General features: G+C 34.1%; 4 protein-coding genes across 12 annotated transcripts; 3 read left to right on the forward strand and 1 right to left on the reverse strand.

Moving 5' to 3' along the window:
• Positions 1-224: 224 nt before the first annotated feature.
• On the reverse strand, positions 225-7,301 carry LOC101214633 (ankyrin repeat-containing protein At5g02620). 2 transcript variants are annotated; one of them, XM_011659226.2, is made up of 4 exons: positions 6,939-7,301; positions 6,041-6,817; positions 4,651-5,060; positions 225-1,618 (listed from the first exon to the last, which is right to left on the reverse strand). In XM_011659226.2, the coding sequence occupies exons 2-4, from the start codon at positions 6,489-6,491 to the stop codon at positions 755-757; spliced, it is 1,725 nt and encodes a 574-aa protein (XP_011657528.1). In that variant the 5' UTR covers positions 6,492-6,817; positions 6,939-7,301; the 3' UTR covers positions 225-754. The 2 variants fall into 2 exon arrangements, with proteins under 2 accessions (XP_011657528.1, XP_031743264.1); XM_031887404.1 differs by having other exon boundaries at positions 6,898-7,301.
• Positions 7,302-10,739: 3,438 nt separating this feature from the next.
• On the forward strand, positions 10,740-14,848 carry LOC101205094 (transmembrane emp24 domain-containing protein p24delta3). Its single transcript, XM_004140057.3, has 4 exons — positions 10,740-11,270; positions 11,942-12,154; positions 14,402-14,478; positions 14,564-14,848. The coding sequence occupies exons 1-4, from the start codon at positions 11,058-11,060 to the stop codon at positions 14,706-14,708; spliced, it is 648 nt and encodes a 215-aa protein (XP_004140105.1). The 5' UTR covers positions 10,740-11,057; the 3' UTR covers positions 14,709-14,848.
• Positions 14,849-16,822: 1,974 nt separating this feature from the next.
• LOC101205338 (uncharacterized protein At1g10890) lies at positions 16,823-21,762 on the forward strand. 8 transcript variants are annotated; one of them, XM_031886699.1, is made up of 7 exons: positions 16,823-17,105; positions 17,187-17,257; positions 17,398-17,556; positions 18,294-18,395; positions 18,497-18,712; positions 20,898-21,117; positions 21,240-21,762. In XM_031886699.1, the coding sequence occupies exons 3-7, from the start codon at positions 17,426-17,428 to the stop codon at positions 21,504-21,506; spliced, it is 936 nt and encodes a 311-aa protein (XP_031742559.1). In that variant the 5' UTR covers positions 16,823-17,105; positions 17,187-17,257; positions 17,398-17,425; the 3' UTR covers positions 21,507-21,762. The 8 variants fall into 8 exon arrangements, with proteins under 8 accessions (XP_031742559.1, XP_011657529.1, XP_031742561.1 ...); XM_031886701.1 differs by having other exon boundaries at positions 16,825-17,092; XM_011659227.2 differs by lacking the exon at positions 18,294-18,395 and having other exon boundaries at positions 16,824-17,105.
• Positions 21,763-25,667: 3,905 nt separating this feature from the next.
• Positions 25,668-26,667, forward strand: LOC101214875 (vacuolar iron transporter homolog 2.1). Its single transcript, XM_004140181.3, has 2 exons — positions 25,668-26,089; positions 26,195-26,667. Exons 1-2 carry the CDS (start codon positions 25,820-25,822, stop codon positions 26,513-26,515), a joined length of 591 nt encoding a protein of 196 aa, XP_004140229.1. The 5' UTR covers positions 25,668-25,819; the 3' UTR covers positions 26,516-26,667.

The raw sequence follows: 26,667 nt of genomic DNA on the forward strand, positions 1-26,667 counted from the left end.
TAGAGGGAGGATGGGTGAATGAAGGTGCCTTAATTGAATGAGTTAATGCTTGAGTTACTATGCTGTTCCCAAGTACCATTTTACGCGTGAGTTAATTAAATTGCTTGAGTTACATTTCAATATATTAAGATCTAAATTTCCCTTTTTAGGATGGTTGATTGGAACTATTTTAGGTGAGAACGTGAGATGAAAACCTTAGTAAGAAAGTGATCAAGAACACCAAGTGAAAAGAGATATTCAGGCAATAAAATTACCATATCATGGAATATACAGGAAAATTGAGAGCAGATGGTATAAATAATACGCAGGCATCATCTGTAGACCCAGTATGTGATGGTATAAAGACTCAATGGAATATCTACAAAACCCAAAACGTGACGGTATTGATCACTGGTATCGACCTCAACACCATCATCGTTTGGCAATGGTAGATAGGCATATACATATACATAAGTGAACTGTTACCATACTCTAATATCTGGATATCATCTGCATTGAAGTTCTAGTGTTTATTATCCTCGCTGTCATGCTTTTGTTTGAGCATGACGCAAAAAGATCACAGGCTAATGTGGACCAATGTTGCTGGTGTTCCAATCCATGCTCCCAGTTGCATGTCAAAAGCTCCATAGCTATTGAAGACCAGCACCAAATCACCGAGTCGATGAGTGGCAGAAACCAGTTACTACAACCTAAGATAAACCATCACCTGGTAATAGTTATATGCTTTTGTACCCTATCTCTATATCAATCGCCTTTAAAGTGCATACATCCTTTTGTATTCGTTATTCAACAACTCTGATTCTGATGCTACAACAGACATGGAATAGGAACGAGATCTGCTCTCCCCTCGCTTAATACTTCTCATTTTTGACTCCTCCATCCTGTGTTGAACGACACAATAACACATGGAACCAATTGTTGTAAGCATTATTGTGCTACCAATCACAGTTGCGCAGATGGCGAGCCACTTGTGGTTTGACCCAACAACCACATATGTGATTGAAATGAAGGCAACTGAAATGAAGAGGCAAGCCAACCACATGAGCTTGTTAATTACAAAAACCAGTTGTCTTTTTGCCTTCTGTTCAATCACAACCACAGATGTCTGGACAACTACAACTGCCAGGGAAATGAACAATGCCATACTGTCGGAGACCATAAAAATGATGAAAGCTGCATTTGTAGCGATATGTGCCTGTCCCAGAGTTTCATCATTCGATTTCTGCTCGACAAACTGTCCTGGTACGGTGAATATAGCCGCAAAAGCAACAGTAGCAATGAGAACAGCCACAACAGTTGCAGAGTTTATGGCATTGTTGAGACCACTAATGTGAAGTTTCTTTAACCTTTTCGCGATTCTCTGAACCCTAAAACCAGTTTGGCGGGTCTGCTGTAGTTGGGATTCAACATCATGCTTTATGTCACTAACCGTCTGCTTAAGTTGCTTGGCTGCACTTGGGGGTTTGCCCTGGTCTTTGGAAATGACTGCACCTGCTTCCTTCAAGATGTTTACAAGTTCTGAAGATCCAAATTTCTCCGCAATGTCAAGTGGGGTTTCTCCATTCTTGTTGATGGCATTGATGTTAATTCCATTAACAGATAATAGGCGACGAACATTCTGCAAATATACAAAGATCTCAAAATAAGGCCGACATCCAGTATGAGAATTAAAAATTGAAGCTGAACTTTTTCTTCAATTTAAATAGACAAAATGAACATCAGCATTAAACTTGATATAAAACAGAAAATGATTAGAAAAAACAATTCGCAAGTTCTCACTTCTTTGTATGTTCTAGCTAGATAACCTTTCATTGCAGTCAATAAAGAGTATTAGGAGTGACCGAACTAAAAGGGTTGTCTAATGTCCTCGCCCTGATGATCTTTGATTCACGTTTTACCAGAGTATATGGGTGAGGATTCTGAGTCATAAAAAATTTTGGGGAAGTTTTTCAGTCATCATCTAATGAAACTTTTATAGTCTTTTGAGGTGAGGCAATTAACGTAAAGAATTTCAGCCCATTACCACTATCATTATTAAAAGGACTGTAAACGAAAATTTATAAGGCTAGATAAGAGATCAGTAGTTCCCTCCACAAAGATCTTTTGCCAAAGTATTTATCAACCATGTTAACAAAAGGAAGTTATTTCTTTTCATCTTGGTTGTGGATGCTCTCAAAGGAATGCTTTAAAGGAAGCAATAGGCCATGGCTAAGAGTATTCAGGACCAATTCCATCAAGTCACATAGGTGCCTTAATGTAAGTCCTTGCCAAAGTTGTGAGGACCTCATAAATTAAAGTAGTTTTTTATACAGAAGTTTCTAAGTTACTGTCAAAGTTGAAGCTGATAAGGTTGCAGCCCAGCAAGTAAGATTTAACGTTCAATTGACCAGCTCCCCCAATGATATGGGTCTCCCACTTGATCAAAATACCAGAAGCCCATGTTTGGGAACTGATAATGAAAATTGAAAAGTTATAGGAAGCATTTTTTCCCAAAAAGATAAGGCCTTTTCCTTAAAAGGTCATCTAACTCTTCTGTTAGCTTTGAGTGGAATTTCTCACTATTTCTTGTCAAGAAAGATTAGGAACTGATGAACAATTTATTTGTGGGAGTGTCCAAAAGAGGTTGGCCTCATATGGTCAATAGTGAAAAGAAATGAACAAGGGTCGTCTGGGTAATTGGAACTTGCTTAGAAAGAACAACTCTTTGACTAAAGGGTTTGGCATCTCTCTTTAGTTTCGTTACATAGAGTAATTATAAGAACTGGTTGTTACACATTTGCAGGTGGGATGGAACTCAGGATGTCGATTCCAGAAGGAGCATGGAATAGCAATGATCCTCTATCCAGTTCTGTTAACCATTTTTATTCTGTACCAGGCATTGTTTCCCTATTGATAATCTTCTCATCTCTGGGGTCACTTCGATTTTAGGTTTCGATGATATGCTTTCTATTGATAATCTTGTGAGTTGCCTTCTCCTATAACCTATCGTTTGACTTGAAATTCTGACAGACAGTTCAGTTCTTTCCTTGGCTGGTAATGTGGAGAAAATCAACACTATTGATGTCATCAAACGTTTTTAGCTCTCAGGTCAAGTCCAAACTGGGGAGTGTTGTAAAAATTTTTTGGAGGATATAAATCATCAGTTGTGGATTTGCCCTTTTCTAACTTCAATGTAGGTGGCTTTTTACAAGTCCCTTGGTGTCAGTACAGGTGGTTTGGTCCATATAGTTAGATAGGATTAGGAGGGTTTAAAGCTTTGCAGACTCAACTATAATGTGTTGGAGTTTCCTATGGATTCTTGTAATTAGGCAAATGCAGTTCTAAGTCCCCCACCTTTCCAGAAAACAAAAGAAACAACAATTTCGGGGCTTTTTAAAAAAAAAAAATTTGAAAAGGAAACAAAGATTTCATTGATAGTAAAATAGATACAAATAGGATAACTGATGTACAGCCTCATTATGACAGAAGAAACATCCAAGGAACACAAGAAACATTACATAGAAAATACATTTAAGCGGAAAACTCAACAAAGGACAATGGAAATACATAATAATGTAAAAAGGAAAGCATTCCACTTGAATAAAATAATCTACGAAAAGCAACCATCATGGATTGACATAGTGGTAAAAAAGGAGATGTAGTCTCAATAAATAGCTAAGAGGTCATGGGTTCAATCCATGGTGGTCACCTACCTAGAAATTAATTTTCTACGAGCTACCTTGACACCCAAATATTGTAGGGTCTGCAGGTTGTCCTATGAGACTAGTCGAGGCACGTGTAAGCTAACCCGAACACTCATGGAAATACTTATAACAATTTTGGGGCATTCATATGTCTGTGTGTTCCTTAGATTGTTTATTCCATTGTTTGTTTTTCCATTGATATTGATAGAAGTCGAGCTTTTAAAAATATATACATATATAATATTATGGCACACAGTTCTCTTAATGGATGTGAAAAAATAAAATAAAACTGAACAAATTCAATCACAATGGCCAGTGGGAAACTTTTCTTTTTTTTTGAAAATTGTGCTTTTGTTCTCGTATCTTCTTTATATCCGTAATTATCCGAGCCAGCTTATGCACACCTCGACTATTATCACAGGATAACTCATCTGACCCTAACAAAACCAAGTTTTTGAAGACCACTTTTTTTCGTTTTTAAATTTTGGATCTAATTTTGAAGCATTCCTAGAAGGTAGGTAACAAACCATAAAAATTAATAGATGTAAGTGGTGTCTATGGGCTTACTTTTCAAAAACCAAAAGCCAAATAGTTAACAAACGGGGAATAAATGATAACAATATTGTACCTATAGACTACCCAATGTATCACAGTATACTTGAAGTTAATCAAGATTCAACCACAATCTATCAAAGTAATTGGATTTTCAAGATTAAAGAGCATTAACTAGACACTGAACACAATTATTACCCATTGCTGAACTTAATCTCAGGGAACCCAATTATGTTAACAACAAATGGTGGGCTAAAATCATTTTGACAAGTCATGAAAAATGACGGGGAAGAAAAATGGCTCACTAAATCAAAGTCCTTAGTAAGTATCCATGCCAGATCAAACTAATAAAGCAAAATTTTCATTAATTGAACGCTTTTGAAGGCTATAGAGATATGCAAAATAGATTGTTTACCTCAGTACGTCTCTTCAACACTGCAATGTGTAATGCTGTATTACCCTTGTTATCTTCCAAAGTTAAAACTGAAGGATCAGGACTTAGTAACTCCATCACAATGCTATCGTTCTGCCCTTTTACAGCCATGTGCAGTGGGGTTTGCCCCTTCTTGTCAGTTCGGAATCCGAGGGTTGGGTCCTTGCTTACTAATAATTTAACAACTTCAACATGGCCCATTCTGGCAGCTGAATGAAGGACAGTCTTACCATTGTTTCGAGCTATCTTAGAAAGTTCTGAGTCTGTTTCGAGAAGGAGATTTACCACATCAATGTGCCCCTGCATGGCAGCTGTGTGCAAAGCAGTTGAGTTGACCGAGTCTGTGGTCATGGCCAAGTTGGGATGTACATCAAGAAGTTCCTGCAACACCTCTGCAATATTTGTTCAATCAGAAGGGGCATCAAGAAGAAATAAAATTATAAGGAAAACAACTAAAGGTTGATGTCACAGTGTAATATCCTGAGGAAGAAGATATCTGATGATTCTCCTTTATTATTTCAGCACTTTTGGTTGATAAATTTGAAAACGTGATAAAACCTCGTGAAAAGTCAAAAAAGTAAATCTAGAAAGAAAAAGGTAAAGCAGACTATTACCAGTAGTCGGGTAAGATCTTGACAAAAAAATCTTACGCCATCAAGAAATAAAAGCCAGAAAATAAAAGGTTTATACCTAGGAGAAAAAGCATACATATCTGAAGACTCTAGTTGTGTATTAAAAACTTATATTAAAAAATTCAAAAGCTTAAATATAGTTTCGACACAGAGGAAAGGGCTTTCAGTAATGACCCAAAAACAACGATAAAGCTTAAGGTGAAAAACTCTATCAGATATGTATGCTTTTTTCCCTATTAAAAAAAAAGAATTGAAGATTCTAGTTGTGTATCCAACAAGGGCAAATGTTCATGAGACAAGTCGAACACTAGTTTAATATGCTTAACATGTGCTTGACACATGGCCACCAACTGTCGGACTTGTATTCAATTTGTTCAAAGTTTTGATTTGTGTGTATTGTGTCTGACGCATATTAAACACAAACAATTACTTATTCAAACTAACGTGTTTCGTCGTTCTCTTCATAAACCATTATTCAGATGCAAGTTTAATAAAGGCAATACCGTGCTTACAAATCAACCAAAAGAATAAACATATTTTTCAATTTGAGGGGAAAAGAAGGGAGTAATAAAGGTGAATCATAAAGTCAAATACTGTTTGGCAGTTGATAAAAGGTCAGATACATAGACACACATTTATCAAGCAATTGGCATATCCCTAAAGTCATTGACAATAAGACATGCTATTATGATTGAATGTGATATCTGATTGCAATGGTTTAATCTAATAGAGGTTCTTACTGAGATGGCCATGCTTTGCTGCAACGTGGAAAGCATCGTATCCGTTTCTGGCAGCCATAAATGAAGTCTCGAGGTCCAAATATTTCAACATCTCTGCAACAACGAAGTCGTGCCCATTTTCAGCAGCTGCATAGAGAGGAGTCTCACCTTCGAGATTCTGCTTTGACAATAATGAATTTGACTCATTTTTATCATTGCTATTCTGAAGAATCTCTTTGACTCTCACTACGTTTCCAGCTCGTGCTGCCAAGTGAAGTGGTGAATCCCCACGTTTCCCAGGTGATTCCTTCGTCTTCTTCCTCTCCCCGCCCATGAAACTGAGTTGCCTCTCCATCACCATCCGAAAACTCTTCTGCTTCTCCATGAACCCTCTAATGCTTTTCTGCCTCTCCATAACCACACGAGAGCTTGGCTGCTTCTCCAACGATATTTCTTTCAAACTATTCTCCATGATCGTATTCAGAAGATCATCCAGCAAATCAGTTCACAAGTAAATCTGAACCAAACAAACTCTCTCTTCGGTTGAAACAAAATTTTCAATTTCACAGCCCCAAAAACCTAATGCTAATTGCTCATGGTGGGTGGAAAAAAAAACCCAACACTAGAAATCAATCAACGATCGATTCTCAATACTTCAAATCCTGATTCTCAGATCGCTTGATTTAGGAAGTAATATAAGAAAAGCTTCAAAATCAATCGATTTGGTACTTTCCTGAACAACTCTTGTCAAGCTTCTGAATTCCAAAATTCAAATTATTCCTCCTCCTTTCCTCCTGCCTGCAATAAAAACCCACTTTCAACTTCAAAAATTACAGCAACCCATGAAACCAAAAAAGCTCAAAACAAGAAATCAATACCACAATCAGACTATCAAAGAGTAGACTCAAACACCCAATACCTCAGCCTGGAGCTTCCAACACCCACAAGACGTATCAGCAGACAAAACCCAGATGGAAAAGGAAAAGAAGAAAACCAGATGAGAACGAAAGATGAAGAAGAAACACGTTTTGAGGAAGAAGCATAGAATGAGAAATGGAAGATGAGGAGAGACAAAAGCATTTGTTGGGGCTCTGTTTTTAATTATTCGAATACATCCAAAGGAGTAAAAAGAGAGAAGAAAAAAAAGGGAAGAAAGATGATAGATACTGTCAGTAATAAGAAATGAAGAAATATCCAAAAACCCATTACAGAGTGAGAACCACCACAACCACCATCTCCACATGAATCGCACGTATCAAACTCTCTCTCTCTCTCTCTCTCTTTTCCTTCTCCTATTCTGTTTACTACAGCGTCAACCTTTTTCAGCCAAACACACCTTTCTCCCTCCCACTCCCTAAAACCAAACCGTGGGATTCCCATTCCCACGTCATGATGCTTTTATATCCTCTTTTTTACTTTTTCTTTCTCTCATGTGGGTAATCATTATGATGATACTCAGTCCATTCTTATATTAAGTTCACACCTTTCAAAAAAACCAATTTAACCTATTGCTCAACAACATATGTTTTCCAGCTACCTCGTGTAGTTACCAAATGACATCAAATTCTACAACTTATGTATCTAAAAGATGCTAGTAAAAATCTACATCTTGTTTAACTATTAACTTGTTAAGTGCTTAAAAAGTATATACTCTAACTCAAAAAGAAAAGTAAAAGTAGGAATGAGAATCAAACTGTTTTTAGTGTCTATGGTCAACATACAAAGGACCAAAGATGCAAATGAGTCAAGTTTTGGACAAACTTTTTTGTGGCTCATGTTCATCGTTGACTGACACAAATTAAATAGGATTTCAAGTTCAATTAATGAACTCAAACCTTCAAAGCCCTTCTAACCCGTACACCTCCCTCTTAAAATCTTTGTTTTAATTTTCAAACGTTTTTTTTTCCTAAATATACATACTAATTTGATAAACTATTTATACTTCAAATAATAAAATCACTTCATGATAAAATTTATTCTATTTGATTTTTGTGTGAAGTGTAAATATTTTAAAATTTGAGATTGTGATTGACTAGTTTTTCAAAAAAATGTATTTTTCTATTAAAAAAATTTATATTGTAAATGCTTGGTTTGTTATCTCAAGTTTATTTTATTTTATGTGTTTTCATATTCATAAGACTTTTCTCATTCAACTTATTGAATGCATGTGCCTTTCTTTTTCAATATTATGAAACAAATAACAAAATAATAATTTTAAAGCGTAAAAATGTGTTTATAAGCTTAATTAAAAAAAAACATAAAATAAATTAAACGACTAAATTAGACACTATTTTTTAGATTAAAAATAAGAGATAAATTATAATTAATTAAAAAAAACATAAAATAAATTAAACGACTAAATTAGATATTATTTTTTAGATTAAAAATAAGAGATAAATTATAAGAAATTATGGTTGAATTAGATTATTCTTAATTTAAAAAAGATAATATTTATCTCTAAATTTATTTTATAGGTTGTAATTAATTATGACATAGCGTAACCCTCTTTGATTAATTTTGTATTAAACAAAATTTGTACATCAGTAAGTCAGACTAAATATTTTTTAGAAAAAGGTTTTATTAAGTTGGGTGAGAGTTGTTGATAAAAATAATAAATTCTAGAAGTTTTCTTCTTGGTTAGGTGAAGTCAAAGGGAGGGTACAATCCAATCACAAACAAACGTTTCTCTCATTTTAAATTTTACTAAATTATTTGTTTTTTCTTCTTTTCTAAATATAATAATAGTAGAGAAAGAGGACCCGAATGTCGTATTAATTACAATTGGATTAAGTTCACTATACAATATATCTGTTTTTCTTTATACTATTATCTAAATATTAAGGGTGATTAACATTGGCCCCACCTGTCGGTTTTGTATAAAAACTGTCATTGAAAACCAACTCGATTGGTTTACAAGAGGAGAAATCGACCGCCAACAGTTTGAACCGATAGATCGAATCACTAGTCAGTTTTGGTTGGATCGATTTTTCTTGGCTGAGATGAGATGAGATGAAGGAAGAAGCGGAATCATAGGGCTTATCTCGGTGTTTTTCGATCGAGATGAAGGAAAAAGTGAAATACCAGGGTTTAATCTCGGTGTTTTTCGGTCGAGATTGAGTTCTTTGACTAATCTGAGTTCGATCGAGATTGAAAATAGAGAAATTACATTATTTGATAATTGCATGGATTTGGTTTTGGTTTACTTCAGTTTCTTTTTTTAATAATTTATATTTATATGTATATAACATTATGAAATTTCTATCAAGTTTTGGTTGGTGAGAATATAAACTAGGTCGAGTTGATTCAGTTCTTAAAAAATCTCTTGCTTAAACCAACAGTTGAGTATCGTTTTGATACTTCACTCCTAGTAAACATCACTCAAACAAGGGTTGATAGAGAAATGGGAAGAAATTGGTGAATTAGGGAAACAATATAGAAAGTACATCACATCTCATGAGAGGTGTTGAAATTCTTCTTCATATTGAAACATATAAATATTATAAAGAAAATGATAGACATGTGAATATTGTTTAATATATACACCAATTTAATTATTGCTATAATTATTCTTAAAGCAAAACAAATAGGAACATGAAAATGTGCCTTCTAATTATTCAATCTCATATTTTAAAAATAAAACTTATAATTATTGAATCTCATCATTTTCAAAATAATAATGAACAACTACTCGGGAAGTTCTAACACAACACAATAATTAATTTTCTTATTTCCTGAAACTTCGTTTGATAATCATTTCAGTTTTTTGTTTTAATTTTGCTTATTAAAAGCAAAAGAACCAAAACTTGTGTTAGTAACCGTTTTTCGTTTCCAGTTAATGATTTTGACAATAACTTCGTATTTTGGTATTATTATAATTAATATAAAACTAATTTCATAAAATCCATAACTAAAATTTTAAAAATTCTCATTTTGATTTTAACAACTCCATAGACTAAAATACAAAAAAAAAAAAAATTATAATTGGTATGAATCGTACAAATAATAATTAAGTATATAACAACATTTTAAAAATTACAAATATATCAAAATCTATAATATTAACATTTTTTAATCGGGATAGAGTTGGAAAGATTTTTCTATATTTATAAATAATTTTAAAATATTAATATATACTTAATTATTTTGAATTTAATCGTTATATTTATAATTATCCCAAATAAAAATGGTTGGAATACTTTTCCCCAATTACTTAATCGAAAAATACTAAAAGAAAAATGTCTAAGAGAAATAAATAAAAACAAATTGAAAAAAAAAATCAGCACATGAAACACAAAATTTGCAAAAATATAAATTTCATCACACACGGATGTGATTGAATGTTTTCTTTTTCAACGATCAGGGAGTCTCCATTATTTATTCATTGGAAAACTCATAATTGATATCATGCAATTTGATAAGATTATGAATTCTAAGAGAAAAGAAGAAGCTATAAGTATAGTACTGATTAGCCGGACTAAGTTAGAACTATCTATTTACAAGATGATAGCTCTTATAAGGTGTTATATTTATTTTCTTAATGTACTTTGTTTGCTATCTTAATATGTTTAAATATCTATTTTGTATGATTACGGAAGAGTTTGGTGTCATTTAGAGACGATTTGAAGGTATAAAGACTTTGAAAAGAAACGAGAAGATAAAAAAGTCCTTGGACCGGGTACACGGGCTTGCTATGGGCTGCATCGGCACTGAAAGGTTCGAGAGAGCGCAGCGCAACGACGCTACCAAACCCCGTGGCGAAGACATCGTGTGTTAAAAGGAAATGGAACGAAGGGAAGAGTCAAAAGTGAAATTTGAAAAGAGTACGAGAGGGTTCCAAAACGTTTAAGCTCTCAAAATACCAATCACCAACCAAATCCAACGCCATTAAAGCTCCAAATTCGAGCCTACCAACTGCATCCGTTTCTCTCATCTTCCATTTTAACGTTTCTCATATATATTATCTCTCTCTCTCTGCAGTTTTCTACAATTCAACATAGAGAGGGAGTGAGAGAGAGCGCGTTCTTTGGAGAAGACAGCAATGGAATACTGGAGGATGATTCTGCCGTCTTTCCTGTTAATTTTGACCTTCTTGGTGACGGATCTTGTGCGCCCTACCCATGCCATTTGGCTTAACCTTCCTTCATCCGGAACCAAGTGCATCTCTGAGGAAATCCAAAGCAACGTCGTTGTTTTGGCTGATTATGTCGTGATCTCTGAAAATTACACCCACTCGCCCACCATTTCCGTCAAGGTGAGCCCTCAATCGGTCAACGCTAGGGTTTTTCGATGATTTGTTTTCCTTTTCAATTTTCTACCTGGTTTTTTTCTGGCTGATTGGAGATATGCTCTTACTGGAAATTAAGATTGAAGATATACTCTTACCGGAAATTAAGATTGCTTATCTTGAACGGATTGATGAATGCTGGTCGTTTAGGTTTCACAAGATTTTCACTGCCTCTTTAGTTATATTCTGTCGGGATTTTTTTTTTCATGTATGCATTAGTGTTACTTTATGCTTGAATTTTGCAGAGAGTGAATGATTTTCGTGGGCAGTGAGTGCTATGAAAGACATTCACATCCACTACAATTAATAGTAGATAAAGATTGGTAATTGGTAAAGGAGACAGTGGGAGGCTCATTAGTACCTGTTGGGTTCTCTTCACTTAGTTTTGCTTCTTGTAGAGTTTGTTTAAAACTTATTCATAGCAATTTTTTTTTTTTTTTTAATTTCTCTACAGATGAGAAGGATCACCATATTTGTTTTGTTTGGTTGCCAATTCTATTTATCTTGAGCTAATGTGAAGAGAATATCCTAATACATAATAAGTAATATCCCTTCTATGTGGAAATGGTCAGCTGATTTGTTGATCTATGTCCTTGTATCTTCGGCTTATTATTCAATCTGTAAATTTTTTCTCTCAGGTGACATCGCCTTACGGGAACAACCTCCACCAAAAGGAGAATCAAACGAGTGGGCAGTTTGCATTCACCACAGCGGAGGCTGGAAACCATCTGGCATGCTTTTGGGTTGATGGTCATCATCAGGGTGGTGGTGAAGTTAGCTTAAATGTCGATTGGAGAACTGGAATTTCAGCTAAGGACTGGGAGTCCGTCGCAAAAAAAGAAAAAATTGAGGTGTGTTTTCTTCTTAAGCTGATGCATACAGTTCCAGGATATGTATGGCATTGAGTTGCGTCTTGTTCTTAATCATCTTCCAACAAAAATTGGTGTGCTTTTGTTAATTTTTTAAATTTAATTTAATTATTATCTTTTATTTTATTTTATTTTTATTTTTGTAAAAAAGGTGTTTTTGTTAATGGCTGGGAATAGAGGGCACCCTCCTGTTCTCAACCCACATACCCACGCACACAACCCAAAAAAAAACTACATCATCAGAGCCTTCGAATCATTAATAATTATCTAATGACAGCAGACTTTTGTACGTAAAGAAATCCACTAAGATGTTTGTACAAGACCACAAAAGAAGTCAAAATATGACTCGAAGGAGCGTGCATTTCTTTCCTTCTGAATGTGCCACAAAAGAGTTCTAAGTGACAACTTTCAACAATCTCGGTTTTCCTTCTCAAGTTCCATGCATGAATTCCTTCCACAAGCCAACCTTCGGTCTCCTTTTTTGTGGTATTTTTATTATTATTTTTTTTATGAGAAACAAAATCTTCCACCTTCTTAGGAAGGCAAAAAGAAGTCCCCAAGTTTCCAGTCAAGTAATTCCACAATCTAGAGGCACAATCACATTTTATAGATACATCCTGCAACCAGAAGGCAAGGGGCCCAACTCCTCAACTTTATTTGAAGTTCATCTTCAGTATTGTGGCTGCTAAAAGCCAAGACTAGGAAAACTTTATCTTTCTAAGGATACTTGCGCTTCAAAATCATGCTAGTCAAAGGTTAAAATGCCAAGATTAAGATAGTGAACCGTCAACCTGCTTGTTCTGTAGCACAGCTATGATATTTTATTGAAATTGATAGGCTAAGGGCTCATAAAACGAAGCACAAGATGTCACCAATGTAATATAATAAACAATAAGTATTAAGTCTAAAAACTTTATTTATTAATTTAAGTATATTTTCATAAAATATATATTTTTTTTCATAAAATATTTATTTTTCTAATATTTCTAGAAATATCTATTGACAGTAACATTTTATCGATATTCCGGTAAAATTGAGACGTAGACATTTGCTTCGACAACAACATTTTAAACCTTGATGTGTATCTATAGTTTCATTCATTAATGAAATGATTGGCACCTCTTTGATTTTTAGTTTTTCCCTTCTCTTCTCATTTTCTGAAGTCATATTAGGACTGGTCTAATTTTAGTTTATCCATTTTTGTTGCTTGGTATTAAACAATGAGGGAGTTCAGGGCTAGAGAGATGTGATAATGAGAGGTTGGAGGGACTTAGTTTGAGGGGTATAGACTGAATCAGAGACTGAATCAGAATAAGAGAATTAGATGTAGGCCACTAGTTGAAGACCATGACTAGTAGAGACTGAAGACTAAAGAGAGAGGCTTGCTAGAATTAGAGGGAAAGATGTATGTTGTTAACTTGCCAACATCAGGTCCTTCAATTTCAACCAATATTTTAAGGAAGGAAGAAAAACAAAAACAAAAGCTTAAGCAGGTGCCAAAAAGCATTTAGACCTGTGTCTTGGTGCGTGGTTTTGTAATGCCACCTGGCCTGAATCAACATGAGAGACTCTCCTCGCACCTGATATGTGCTTCATGCCTAAGCACACTTCTAATTCACCAAGGCAACGTTGGGGGCAAGGAGTGGAGTTTGCTTAGTCTGAGGCGTTAATTAGTGTAAGAAGTTATTTAGTCTGAATTTGAAGTGTAGAGTTGTTTAGTTTGAAGTTATAAAGTAAGTGCATGGTTGTTTAACCTGGAGTTGTAAAGTTTGAGTTTGCTGTGTTTCTTTTTTTTTTCATTTTTGTTGTACTTTACAATATTAAAATTTGTTCTTGTGAATTCCTAATTTGAGATGTTAAGTTATAATGTTTTATGTATATTGTACAATTTTGATGAAATTGGCATTCATGGAGCCAGCACCCATGACTAACTGAAATAAAGAGGATTGAAGGAGGTCAGAGAACACGAAAGGAAGAGAGAGATATGGGAAAGAGGGAGAGAGGGGATTAAAGAAACATTAGTGGTTGAATAGTCATTACCATTTTAATGTGATAAACACACATTGGACCAAACGGAGAGTGGGCTTAAGAACATCACTCTGTAGGCCAATCGACTCGTAACCGAAAGAATGATAAACTTATGATCTTATATGTACGACTGAAAATTTTTTGCACTTCATATTTTCCCTCAAATAACGTTGAAGTTAATTTCAAATTGTTAACTTGCAGGGTGTTCAGCTTGAGCTCATGAAACTTGAAGGGGCGGTAAAGGCGATTCATGAGAATCTTATGTATCTAAAGAACAGGTAATCTACTTTGCAAAACTATTCAAATTGGATTTAAAAAAAATTCTCAATGAATGTTTTGAATTAATAATTTATACAATCACAGGGAAGCAGATATGAGGATAGTTAGTGAAAAAACAAATGCAAGAGTGGCGTGGTTTAGCATAATGTCTTTGGGTATTTGTATTTTTGCTTCAGCACTTCAACTTTGGTACTTGAAGCGATTCTTCCATAAAAAGAAGCTCATCTAAAATACTATTCTTTTTCTCTAGTCTTTTGATTTTCTCTTCTTACACCAAGACGTATAAAGGGAATGATACTAGATTGTAGACTTATGAACCTTTTGAATAAACTTTATCACAGAATTGTTTTTATCATCGATTTTCCGTTAGCTGCATCTTGAGCGTTCAGCAATCGGTGTGTTTGACCGTTGCAGAAGAGTTTTGCGTATAGATAAGCATTAGAATTATAGACATGTTCTACTACAGAAACGCTTTATCATAGAAAGGGAAGAAGAAATGATGGTGTTGAAAGTAATTTTGAGTATCACAGAATTTTGCAACTGTGAACGAAAATACCATTGAAAGGGAAGACTTGAGTACTAAATTAATATCTATAATTCACTAATAGAAAATGACTTTGATTTATGTTGAAAACAATTCTCTTTTGCTGTTATCTATAACCAATCGCTCTAAACGTTTTTTTTTTCTGGTAAGAGTAGGAAAATGTTTTAGTATTGATATTCATCAGAATTCTAATGTCTTCTCGAAGCAAACTCTTATATGATTACTTTTTGATTTATGATTAGAAGCAGTAACAACGAATATTCTAATGTCTTCTCCAAGCAAACTTTTAGATTTATGATTTGAAGCGAACTACAGTTAATCTTTTCAAAATAATATTTTATAACGATTATGTACTAAAATTTAAATGATTAGTCGTTTATTTAAAAAATAATTGGGATTAAAATCTAAACATCAAGATCACTATTTAGATCAAGACTGCAAGATCGTGTGTCTAGATTGTTTAGACTATACAACAAGATCATCAAGATTGTTTAGCTTTAGTACAAATCATGTACCTAAATTGTTTAGATGTTGCAATATTCAAATCTTGTGTACATCAATATCTAAATGATCCGTCGTCTATTCCACTATCTATCATAGATAAGTGATAGATTCAAACTATCGTTAACCAATATCTAAACGATTGTGTACTAATATCTAACGATTTTTTAGACTATATTATATGATCGTTCAAATTATAAGATTTTTCGTATGTGTGTGACCGATTAACTGTATGATATTTTTGTTATTTTCTTTTGTGAACTTTTTCCTATATGGTGCAAATATTTTTTGCATTTTTTTATATTTTTGTAAAATTTTCTTTATTTATGTTTGCAATTTTATTTATTTATTTTATATAAACGAAAAATATTTAAAAGAAAAAAGAAAAGGAGAGTAAGGAATTGAAGGGGAGGGAAGAAAAAGATAAAAGACGTTTTTAATGATTATTAGAGATATTTTTGACATGAAATAATAACGTTTCTATTCAAAACCGATGGTAAGGTAAGAATATTTTTTTCAACTCATTTTAGAAATTTAAGGCTCTTTTTTGAAACTTCATCAACATATTTCTTTACCCAAAAGAGTAAAGTTTAGGAACATCTCTTTTTATATAATTTAGCTTATAAATAATTGATATGATATGACATTTCTCCGTATGAAATACATATAGTTCATGTGCGACATAAAATTCGTATCACATACCTATACTTTCTAGTACTTTCTAAATACATATGTGACACGTAATTTGACGTATCTATTTTTATCCTGACGATTTTTTACTGAAAAAAGATAAGTAACTCATGTAGTCTTATTCTTTCCCATCCTAAAACTCGACAACCTATTTTAAAAGCTCACTACCGGAGTCCAAAACTAAAAGGAAGAAAAAAAAAACACAAACCCTAGAATAATCTAATCTTCATCTTTACATTTGAATCCTATAAAGTGCACAAAAATATAACACAATTGAATATCTTCAACAAAGAAATTATTGGTTTATCTCTCTCTCATCCTTTTATCTAATCAATACGAGTCACTTATCTATTGAATTTTATTGACTACATTTTACTTCAACATCTTAATCGTTGCCTTTTGTATTATAACATAACTAAATTTAGCAGCATCATAGATGTTTTTTCGAAAACGAAAACCTATCATCATCGTATCAATATCTTAAGTTTTTAGAAATCGACGTATTGACGTGTATCGTATATTCGTATTGGTGTTATATTGGTGGTTGTGGGGAGGAAGTATTTAATGAAGGAAATGAAAAAAAGAGTATAAAGGATAAAAATGAGGATGAATAAGAATAATTTTAGGGCGAACAGGAATTTAACAGCACGAAGAGAATTTAGAAAGAAACAAAGAAAGAACGGCGTTCGATTCTTGAAGAAGACTTTGGTTCCTTCACCTTAGCTTTCCCTATTCCCATTCCAATCAGAGCGTCGACGAAGAACGGAAACTGGGACAGGGAGGAGCGATTCAACCCTGATCATCTCTTCTTCTTAATCCCCCCCATCCACCAGATTCTCCTCAATTTCGATTCCAACCTTCATCAACTGCGATTTCGGGTAATATATACATGTATGTCTTCATCTCCGATCCTTTTTCTGCTTCCAATTAGGGTTCCACTTGCTCTTTATCATACTACTCTCTCTATACTAGGGTTTTCGCTGCTTTACATTCAGCCCCTTTGTGGATATTTCTCTCCATCTGCTTCCTGAATCAACCGTCCGGTTTGACCTTGGCTTTTTTAGTTGTTCATACTTCGGTTTTATTCTTTGATGTTTATTTCAGAAGCTGGTTACTCAAATCCTGTATCTTGATGTTTATTGTGTGGATTATGTTCATGCTAATCGGAGTAATTTGCTTACAGAGTGAAGATTTGTCCTTTTTGATACAAGATGCCTCGGGATTTATCACGATCTCGATCGCCTTTGTATAGGCGTAGGCTTTCGCCATCTCCCGTAGGGCATAGGTATACCAGGAGGAGTCGGAGAGACCGGAGCCGTTCACCGTATTCATCCTACAGCAGGTGATCCCGTTTATGTTTTTAGTTTTATTTACTTTTGAGTTAATCTGTTGAATAATCTCCAACGAAATTATGAGAAGATTGACGACACTGTATCTTTTCCCGCGGTTTCTACTTCATTGACATCGGAGTTTCTGCATGAATTTTGCCCCTTTTGCTGTAAATTTCCCCCTTTTTTTTTCTTCTAATATGAAGGACGTGTTCTTTGTCGAATTAAGAGGACTTCCATTTCATGGAATGTTCATTTACAATTTATTCTTATTATTTTGACAAAAACCAAATCGGGTATCTATGTTGCTGCGGTAGTAAATTTTGTTGGGTTTTCGTGTTTGTTTTATTGTTCAACTACAAAAAATTTATCATTATAACTTAGGGTTGCTTGTACTTCTCTTTCATTGAGTTATATCTTCCGGATCTTTTTGACCTCTTTTATTGTTTATGTGCTGATGAGACTTCACGACCTCTTTTATTGTATATGTGCTGATGATTTTTTATCTTGTTTTGTACATGTGCTTTACTATTTTGAATTTCACATAAAATTTCTGATTTTTGTGGCATAATTGTCAAGTACCTCCTAATGGTATTTAATCATTTGTTGAGAATGGTGAGTGGGGGAGAAAATTTTAGAAGTCTTCAGGGAAAAAACTCTAAAATGTGGTAGAAGCAAACAGAATAGACATGATCTTGCTAAGAAAATTGTGAAATAAGTCAGTTATTCCTATTACATGGGAAGCGACCAGGTTATGGGTGCTGATGGGTGTTCCGTCATTGCTCGATTGTGACTTTTCTTCTTCATGTGATGTGATAAAAGATGGAGCTCACAAAGGTTTATTCTTAACAATGTATGAGGTAACTGTACGGTGCAAAGTGGTAGGCTAGCTTGATACATAGCTATGTCTAGAAGTCTTTATCTCTTGCTCAATTGTTTCTATTCATTATACAGAAGAAAAAGTCGCTCAATTTCCCCAAGACGTAATAGAAGTCGTTCACGAACACCAAGGCACCATAGAAGTCGTTCTCCAACTTCAAGGAGTTACAAGAAGCAGAGACGACGAAGTTCCTCATCATCTCTGCATCGTAGATCTTCTAGTTCTAGCCTCGGATCCATTGAGCAAAAAAGTACCAGTGAAAAATTGAAAAAGGAGGAAGAAAGAAAAAGGTATATTAACTGGCTCACTAATTTTATGTTCTTTTTGTCTCTCAATTATCATTGGGTTTTGTCTGCACTGCAGAATTATTTAATATTCTACAATGGAAAATGTTATCACTTGTTGACCTTTGTAGTTCGTGTAAGTACTTTGTGGGCTTTAACATTTTGAACCCTTCAACTGTGATACTAGAAGAATTTCAGTCAGGCTCTCTAACTTTTGACCATGAAAGATTATGACATAACTAAAACCACATGAGGATGACTAAGTGAATTCTCGCCCCAACTGTCTGTGCTATCTTTGATCAAGAGTCAAAATAAGAGGGATTTGAAAGCAGAATCAGGATAGTAATCTAGTTATCTACACGAAGAATCTTAGAATTTTTTATCAAAATTTAAAACTTTTTTTTTAAAATTTAAAACATTTCTTTTCTTGATTGAAAGGACCTGGGTTCATGCTTCTTTTTTAATGGTTTTTTTAAAGTAAAAAGATAAAGAATGATGAATTGAGCTTTAGTTTAATATGGCTGTTCCAGCATCAAGAAATGCTGGCATATTTTTGTAGTTGTGCTTGTCAGCTTATGCCATATGCTAGAATTTTCTGTTTACCTGTACTTGCGCCTGCAGTGGATGTGCTTTTACTTGTGAAGATTCCTGAAGGTGAAAATGGAACAATAGGCTATAGTTGGATTGTAATTCAATGCATTTGGAATTGCATCTCTAAAGATTATGATTTTATGTGAGCACATTCTTTTTAATTTCACATTATAATGGACGACTATAACTAATTTTCTATAAGTATTGGAACTGATTGAAAATGGCTGCAGAATTGTTTAATAATGTTACAGTGCTGTGGGACAATCTCCCTTTCAGTTTTCTCATTGCAGCATTATCACTATTTCTTTTTTCTTTTGTTGGATAAGAAACCATTTCATTGATAAATAGCTTCATCATTATCTCTATTGTTAACTAGAGGGGTATGTATGTGCTATGGATGATAAAAAAACGATGTCTATAAACTTGTCATTATTATCGTGGACATTGCATTCTCATGGTTGTTCATATGGTGACTGAAAAGATTTATTGTTTGATTAGTTTAGAACATAAGGGGAAGGTACTAGATGCTTTATTAATTTAATTTAGGAGGCATCTTTGTTTTAGTCTTTTAGATGGAGCCAAGAGTATTATGTTTAAAGTAAAACCTAACAGTGAGATGTAGTCTATGTTCTTCTTTCAATTGTATATCAGTAAGGGAAATCAATTATTTTATTTTATTTTTATATTTTTGGAGTCTAAAGAGTAAAAAGTTTAATGCTTCAGAATCTGCTCTGTTTATTTCTGCTATGTGGACCTTTTATCACATCTGGCTTTTGCTCTTCCATCTAGTTCTTTCTTATAGTATTCTCCACACTCGCACTCGCTGTTCTACCGAATCTCTAAAATGATCTAAATTTGAGCAAGGGCTTTTAAGATGGGACGAACGAATGTAATATGTGGCCTATTCAATTGGTAGCCCGAATAACAGCTGCTGCTATTATGCATGCTTATGTGAACACCTAATATGAAATATTTTTACAGTTTGACAATCCTGAAGGTACTTACACTTTCAGGATATGACAGTATTTATCGACTAGTTCGAGCTTGGCCTCTAGGAACCTCATTTTACTTGAAATGCCTACCGTATTAACCCCCCCTCTAACTACATGGATAAAAATATATTTTTACATAAGAAAAAGAAGTAATATACTCCCCAAGTCCCCATTCAAAGAATGTTATAGTTTTAAGGATTTGAGTTTTTCCAGTGTTCGGTTTTAAAACTGCGACAGGTTACTTGACATTCTTCTCCACAGGATTTTCTGAAGGAAGATACTGCTATAGACTTGTTATATTTGATGATCAATTTGATGCTTCGTTAATATGCTGTTCACCAGTTTTGTAACTCTTTTGTATGGATCAGGATTGAGTTAGAGGTATGCCCTAAAAGGATAAGCATGTTTTAGTGCTCTTATCTCGTCATGGAGGTTAGTTTGTTAATTTACTATATGCTTATATAAACCGGAAGAGGAAAAAACAACGCTCTGAGGCACGATAAGTCAGTTGTCATTTAATTCATTGTTTGAATTGGAGAACACTTTCAGGTGGTGCATTTTACATATCCGGGGTTAGCCATTTTCTTAAATTTTTATTTTTCTCTCAGGCGACAACAGGAGACACAGGGCAAATTGCTTAAAGAAGAAACGACAAAGAGAGTTGAAGACGCAATTCGCAAGGAAGTTGAAGAGAGACTGAACTCTGATGATGTAAAACTGGATATAAACAAGAAGCTGGAGGAGGGACGGACACGACTTAACGAAGAAGTAACCGCTCAACTTGAGAAGGAAAAAGAAGCTGCCCTTGTTGAGGCCAGACGGAGAGAGGTACGTACTATATTCTATCTATTGCTGACTTTCTGCAAAAATCCAACTTGTGTATTGCGGTTTTGTTTCGGTTTGGATAGAAATGTGAATTTGTGGGGTTGGTTTGGTTTGGTTTGGTGTAGGAACAAGCTAGAAAAGAGAAAGAAGAATTAGAAAGAATGGTTGAGGAGAGCAGGAGGAGAGTAGAAGAGGCTCAGAGAAGGGAGGCTTTAGAGAGACAAAAGAGAGAGGAAGAAAGATATAGAGAACTGGAAGAGCTTCAAAGGCAAAAAGAAGAAGCTATTAAGAGGAAAAAACAGGAAGAAGAGGAACAACGAGTTAATCAGATGAAACTGTTGGGTAAAAACAAATCACGTCCCAAACTGTCATTTGCCATTGGCTCCAAATAAACAAGTATGTCAACAAAAAAAAAAAAAAAAAAAAAAGAGAAGAAAAAGTAAATTTGTTCTTATTTTTTTTCTTCTTCAAGTGTTGTGAATTTAGACTCGATTGTTTGTCACACTTGTGTAATTTGGGATGACATAATCTACTTAATGCCAGTCCGTCGTTCTTATGAAAATCACTCCTCTCACTATGAAATTGATTTGGCTAGACTTTATACCTCTACTTTTCCTTCCAATAAATTTTGTATATGATTGGAATCTAGATTATATTGATATGACATGGACAAGTCTCTCTTGTTAGACTTTTGACTCCTTTCCACATGATATCTATATGTTCTTGCTTGTCTTTAGAGACCTTTTATGTCTTACTAAACACAAAATCTTGATATGTCAAATAGCTAAAATACAAATAAGGTAAGGACGACTTTATGTCACAACTTAAGGTAGGAGAGAATGCTGCACAAAAATGCTCCCAAATTCTCTCTACTCTCTACTCTTTTGTAATCATGCACATTGCTTACCAATTGTTGGCTTCACAAAATAACAATTAATTGTTAGATGCCACGATCACAGTTGTAAAAAACTTACAAACTGTTAGATGCAACATGCAAAAACGTTGTTGGTCTTATTGAACTATTTCTCAATCTCAACTCCCCGTTTCTTCAGAAAATAATTTTAGAAATTGGCATTGAGATAGAGATTTTAGAAAATGGTTGAGAAAACATTTGTTCTTTGTAGGCCAGAAAGCATATAAGATAAACAACTCTGACTTACTTAGCATACAAATTGAGGTGGGGATGATTGATAACTAGTCTTTTACCCATCTATAGTTACTATTAGAATAACTGATGTGTCACCATTGCACATACAAAGTGGCGAGGAGCTGCATACTATTACTAACAAAAGACACGAAAGACATGGAGAGTTAATTGGGTCGAAATTGAGTAATCAAGCCACTTGACTTGGTAAGACAATGTCTCAACCCCAAGAGAGATGTCAAGACTGATGACTCAAAGATTATCATGAGTCCTTCGATCAAATCAAATACTGTTTTGTTCCTTCCTAATTACGTAGTCATGAAAGTATGTGTTGGACAACAGAGAACCTTCGTATATATTTCTCGAATAGACTGCTTGTAATCTTGAGGTAACGGGGGCTTTTAGTTTGAATGAAAAAAGTGTTAATTGTATGGAAAAGTAAATGAAAGCAAGGGAGATAGAGTTGTGAGAAGTAATATTGATGAAATGTGATGCGTTCAAACGTGCAAGCACATGCGGATGATAACTTGTAGAAATACAAGTTATAATAACAATAATGAAGTAGAAATGCGGTAAAAGTGGGATAATGTATAGTAATTAATGCTATAAAAATTCGAACTGTGTGATTTATGAACTATAAAAGACAAAGCGCTTGTTTATTACGGTCTTCCTTATCTTAATGCATGATTTCGGCAAAAAGAAGATAAAGAGAAGTGAAGAAGTTGTCTTAGGCGATTGGATCTCATTCGCATCAACCAATTAAGCGATGAAGAGATACTAGGCAATACAAATGGCTAGATGACAAACAAGTTGGTGAGAATGTCAGCAAATTACCAAATATGACATTTAGAATAACACAAATCGTTATAGTGTCTAAGAGGATTAGAGAAATTTATTGAAAACCAAAGCTATGTGCAACAAAAGCGTCAACCAAACACCTATGAATAGATGGCTTAAGCTTCATTTTATGTGTGATACCGTGCGGTCAAGTGTGAGAGAACAGAGCAAGTAGGATTTGAGCCATTTGTCTCTAACCTTTCTCTCTGTGTATCTTTTGTTGAGAGCTTAGAGTGTGAGAGTAGAAAGATCACCATATTCCATTTCGTGATATAGATACCAATGAAGTCAAGGAATGCATGCAAGAGATTGCATTTTGTGGCTTGACGATGCATCCCCATATCTTGTTATTTGTATTTTTTTAAATTTATATTGTATTTGTATTATGAACATCATGGCCGCCAAAAACTTTTATTATTAATGCAACACATTCTCAATGTATTTGTTCCACTTTTTGACTTATCGCGTGTGTTATTTTTCTTTACTATGAAATAAAAAGTTAGAATGCGTCTTTAAATTTAAATTATGGACATTTGCAATGTTTAATTAGAGCTATAACCAATGCTTAATACTGTTAAAAAGAATCAATTCAATATTGAGAGTTAATTACCCAAGAAGACAAGTAACTAAGACCTCCTTAAACAAGTATAGAAGTGATTTTAAAAATAAAATCAATTCGATGGTTTTCACCTTGTCATATACATATCAATAATGCGAGTGTATGTGACATGAAGACGCCAAGAAGTTGCTTGCCTTAAATAAAGAATAAAGAATAAAACATAAACATTGCTTTTAAAGCTTTAGATATAGAGTATATATTCATTTCATCTTAAGTATCTTAAAAGGCGATCATTTGCCTCGAAGGCGTTGAGAGAGTTGCTCACCTTAATTTGAAATTGAATGAATTATAGATCAATAACTTAGTATGTGTAGGTTCACAAAATAGGTGATAATTATACCACAGCACCAATTTTGGTAAGGTTATGTGTTATTTGATAAAATTCTTAGATACCAACCACTCGTAGAAACATTGTTTTAGTTGATTTCTATGAATGAAAATTACTTAGTGCAGTTGTTGTTGGATAGTAAGTTTATTAAAGATATGGTATTTGTTTAAATGCGATGATCTGATTCTATAAATTTATATATACACATGCTACTGAAGTGTATCATTGCTGGTTTGGAGGAGCTGTGTAAGGCAGTTGTTGGGTTATTTCCAGAAGTTGAGTGAAGTTTTTGTCAAGTGGTTTGGGAGAAAGCTAAGTTGTTGGTTTGTAGTATTGTGGTCTAAACCTTATGTAAGTAATCTGGTTTAACTTTTTGGCTTTGTATAAAGTACAAGTTGGGTATCATAAGAGTTACTTCTTGAAACAAATATCAATATCGTGTTAAAAGCTAGCTTGTTTGGGTTCGATCACATGATGCATATAATTATAATTAGTTATATCTTTACATATATTAATCGTTACATATAATATGATCCTTATCTAAAATTTACTACTGTAAAAATACGTTCTTTTGACGTTTGTCATTTTAAATACTTTGTGGTCTAATTTTTGAAAAAAACATGTCAAGAAATGAGTAATTTTAAAGATAAAACGTCAAAAGTTTTTATGAAAAAAAGGTAGAAGTGGGACATTTTTCAAAAACTTTTTCACGTTGGGGCCTTTCTTGACGTTTCAAAATTAACCATCAAGTGATATATATATTTTTTCTTGACGTTTTTAAAAACTTTTTTCCTTGACGTACGTTTTGAAAATGTCAAGAAGATTTATGAAAAGGCGACGGTGGGTAAACTTTTCGAAAAAAATTTCATGCCAAGGCCTCCTTAATGTTTAAAAACGTCAAGTGGTATGTACTTTGCTTTAATGATTTTATCCCAACAGCTACTATACTATATCGTACACCATCTATTATATATATATCTTCTAATATATATATCTAAAATTGTAGGTTTGATTCTTTAGAAGCTAAGATATAATTAAGCACTATAAATTAAACATATAGTCCAACCCTTCCCTGTATAAATCTATCAAGAAACTATTTAAATGTGAAATGAAAGGAAAGTCACACTTGCACTTTGTAAAGACAAATAATATTTGAGTTCTCTCTTATGCAATTCTACCACCAATAATTAATATATAAAGAGGAAGATGTGTTATACAGTTATACATTATTATAGATGAAAGTGGGATCCAATTGATTGTGAGATATTGATCATAAAACCCCATGTATATTACCTTAGTATCCACCTTCGAGTCCATATAATATAGTCCAACAAAAATGAATTAAACTTTGATCATTCATGCATATAATGAATCCAAAGAGCGAGACATGATAATCTTAAGGAGATATGTTGATTAATTAGAACATCAAAGAACTTCACGATTTCTTTTTTGATAATTATGCTATACACAGTTTTTGTTTAAAGAGAAGAAAAACCCTAACATACTTTTTCCATAATTCCACTAAGAGAAAGTGTGAGCACTAATTTTCAGTAGTGACTTTCACACTATCCATTAATCTTTACCTATTTCTACCACTATCTCTATTTTATTATTCTCATTGTCTTTCTTTTGCTTAAACAAAACAAAAAACTAATACTCACTCTCTATAAAAGTCCCTACTGGGCGTGTGCCCTCCACAAGCAAATATTAACATTTCTTCTTCTTATTATTATCTTTATAACATATTCAAATTCTATCATCATATAGTTCAGTTAATATGGCTTCTGAGTCTGGCAGTGTTGACTATACTCAACGTGCTCAGTGGCTCCGAGCAGCAATCCTAGGGGCCAACGATGGGCTCGTCTCTGTTGCGTCGCTCATGATGGGCGTTGGAGCCGTTAAGCCCGACGCCAAAGCCATGCTTATTGCAGGATTTGCAGGACTGGTTGCTGGAGCTTGTAGTATGGCGATAGGAGAGTTCGTTTCTGTTTACACTCAATATGATATTGAGAAAGCTCAGCTGAAGAGAAATGGGAAGGAAAAGAATGTAATGTGAAAGCTATTTTTGTTAATAAGAAATAAATAACTCACAGACAATAATATATATGAGACAAGAGAGCTAATATATTATTCTTCCTACATATATCTACAGAATAACATGGAACCAAACCACCCGGGTGAGGAGGAAGAGAAGCTGCCAAATCCACTACAGGCTGCGCTGGCATCGGCGATAGCGTTTTCGGTCGGAGCAGTCATTCCTTTGGTGGCAGCAGTGTTCATCCGAGACCATAAGGTGAGGCTGGGGGTGGTGGCAGCAGTGGCGAGCTTGACGCTGTTGGTTTTTGGGATAGTTGGAGCCATCTTGGGGAGAACTCCGGTTGGAAAATCAGCAGCAAGAGTGGTGGTTGGAGGGTGGATGGCTATGGCTATTACTTTTGGCCTTACAAAGCTGCTTGGCTCTAAGGGACTATGAAGCTATATATATATATATATACATGTTAGTGTTTGTGTTTTTTCTTTCAAGTATGCATGTGGGTTTTAAATGGAGTTTCCCTTTCATCAGTCTAAACAAATAAATTAAATTAAGTTACCCAAATGATATATAGAGAGTGGCATTTTATTATA

This window comes from Cucumis sativus, chromosome 6 (assembly GCF_000004075.3).
Source record: "Cucumis sativus cultivar 9930 chromosome 6, Cucumber_9930_V3, whole genome shotgun sequence".
Taxonomy (NCBI): Eukaryota; Viridiplantae; Streptophyta; class Magnoliopsida; order Cucurbitales; family Cucurbitaceae; genus Cucumis; species Cucumis sativus.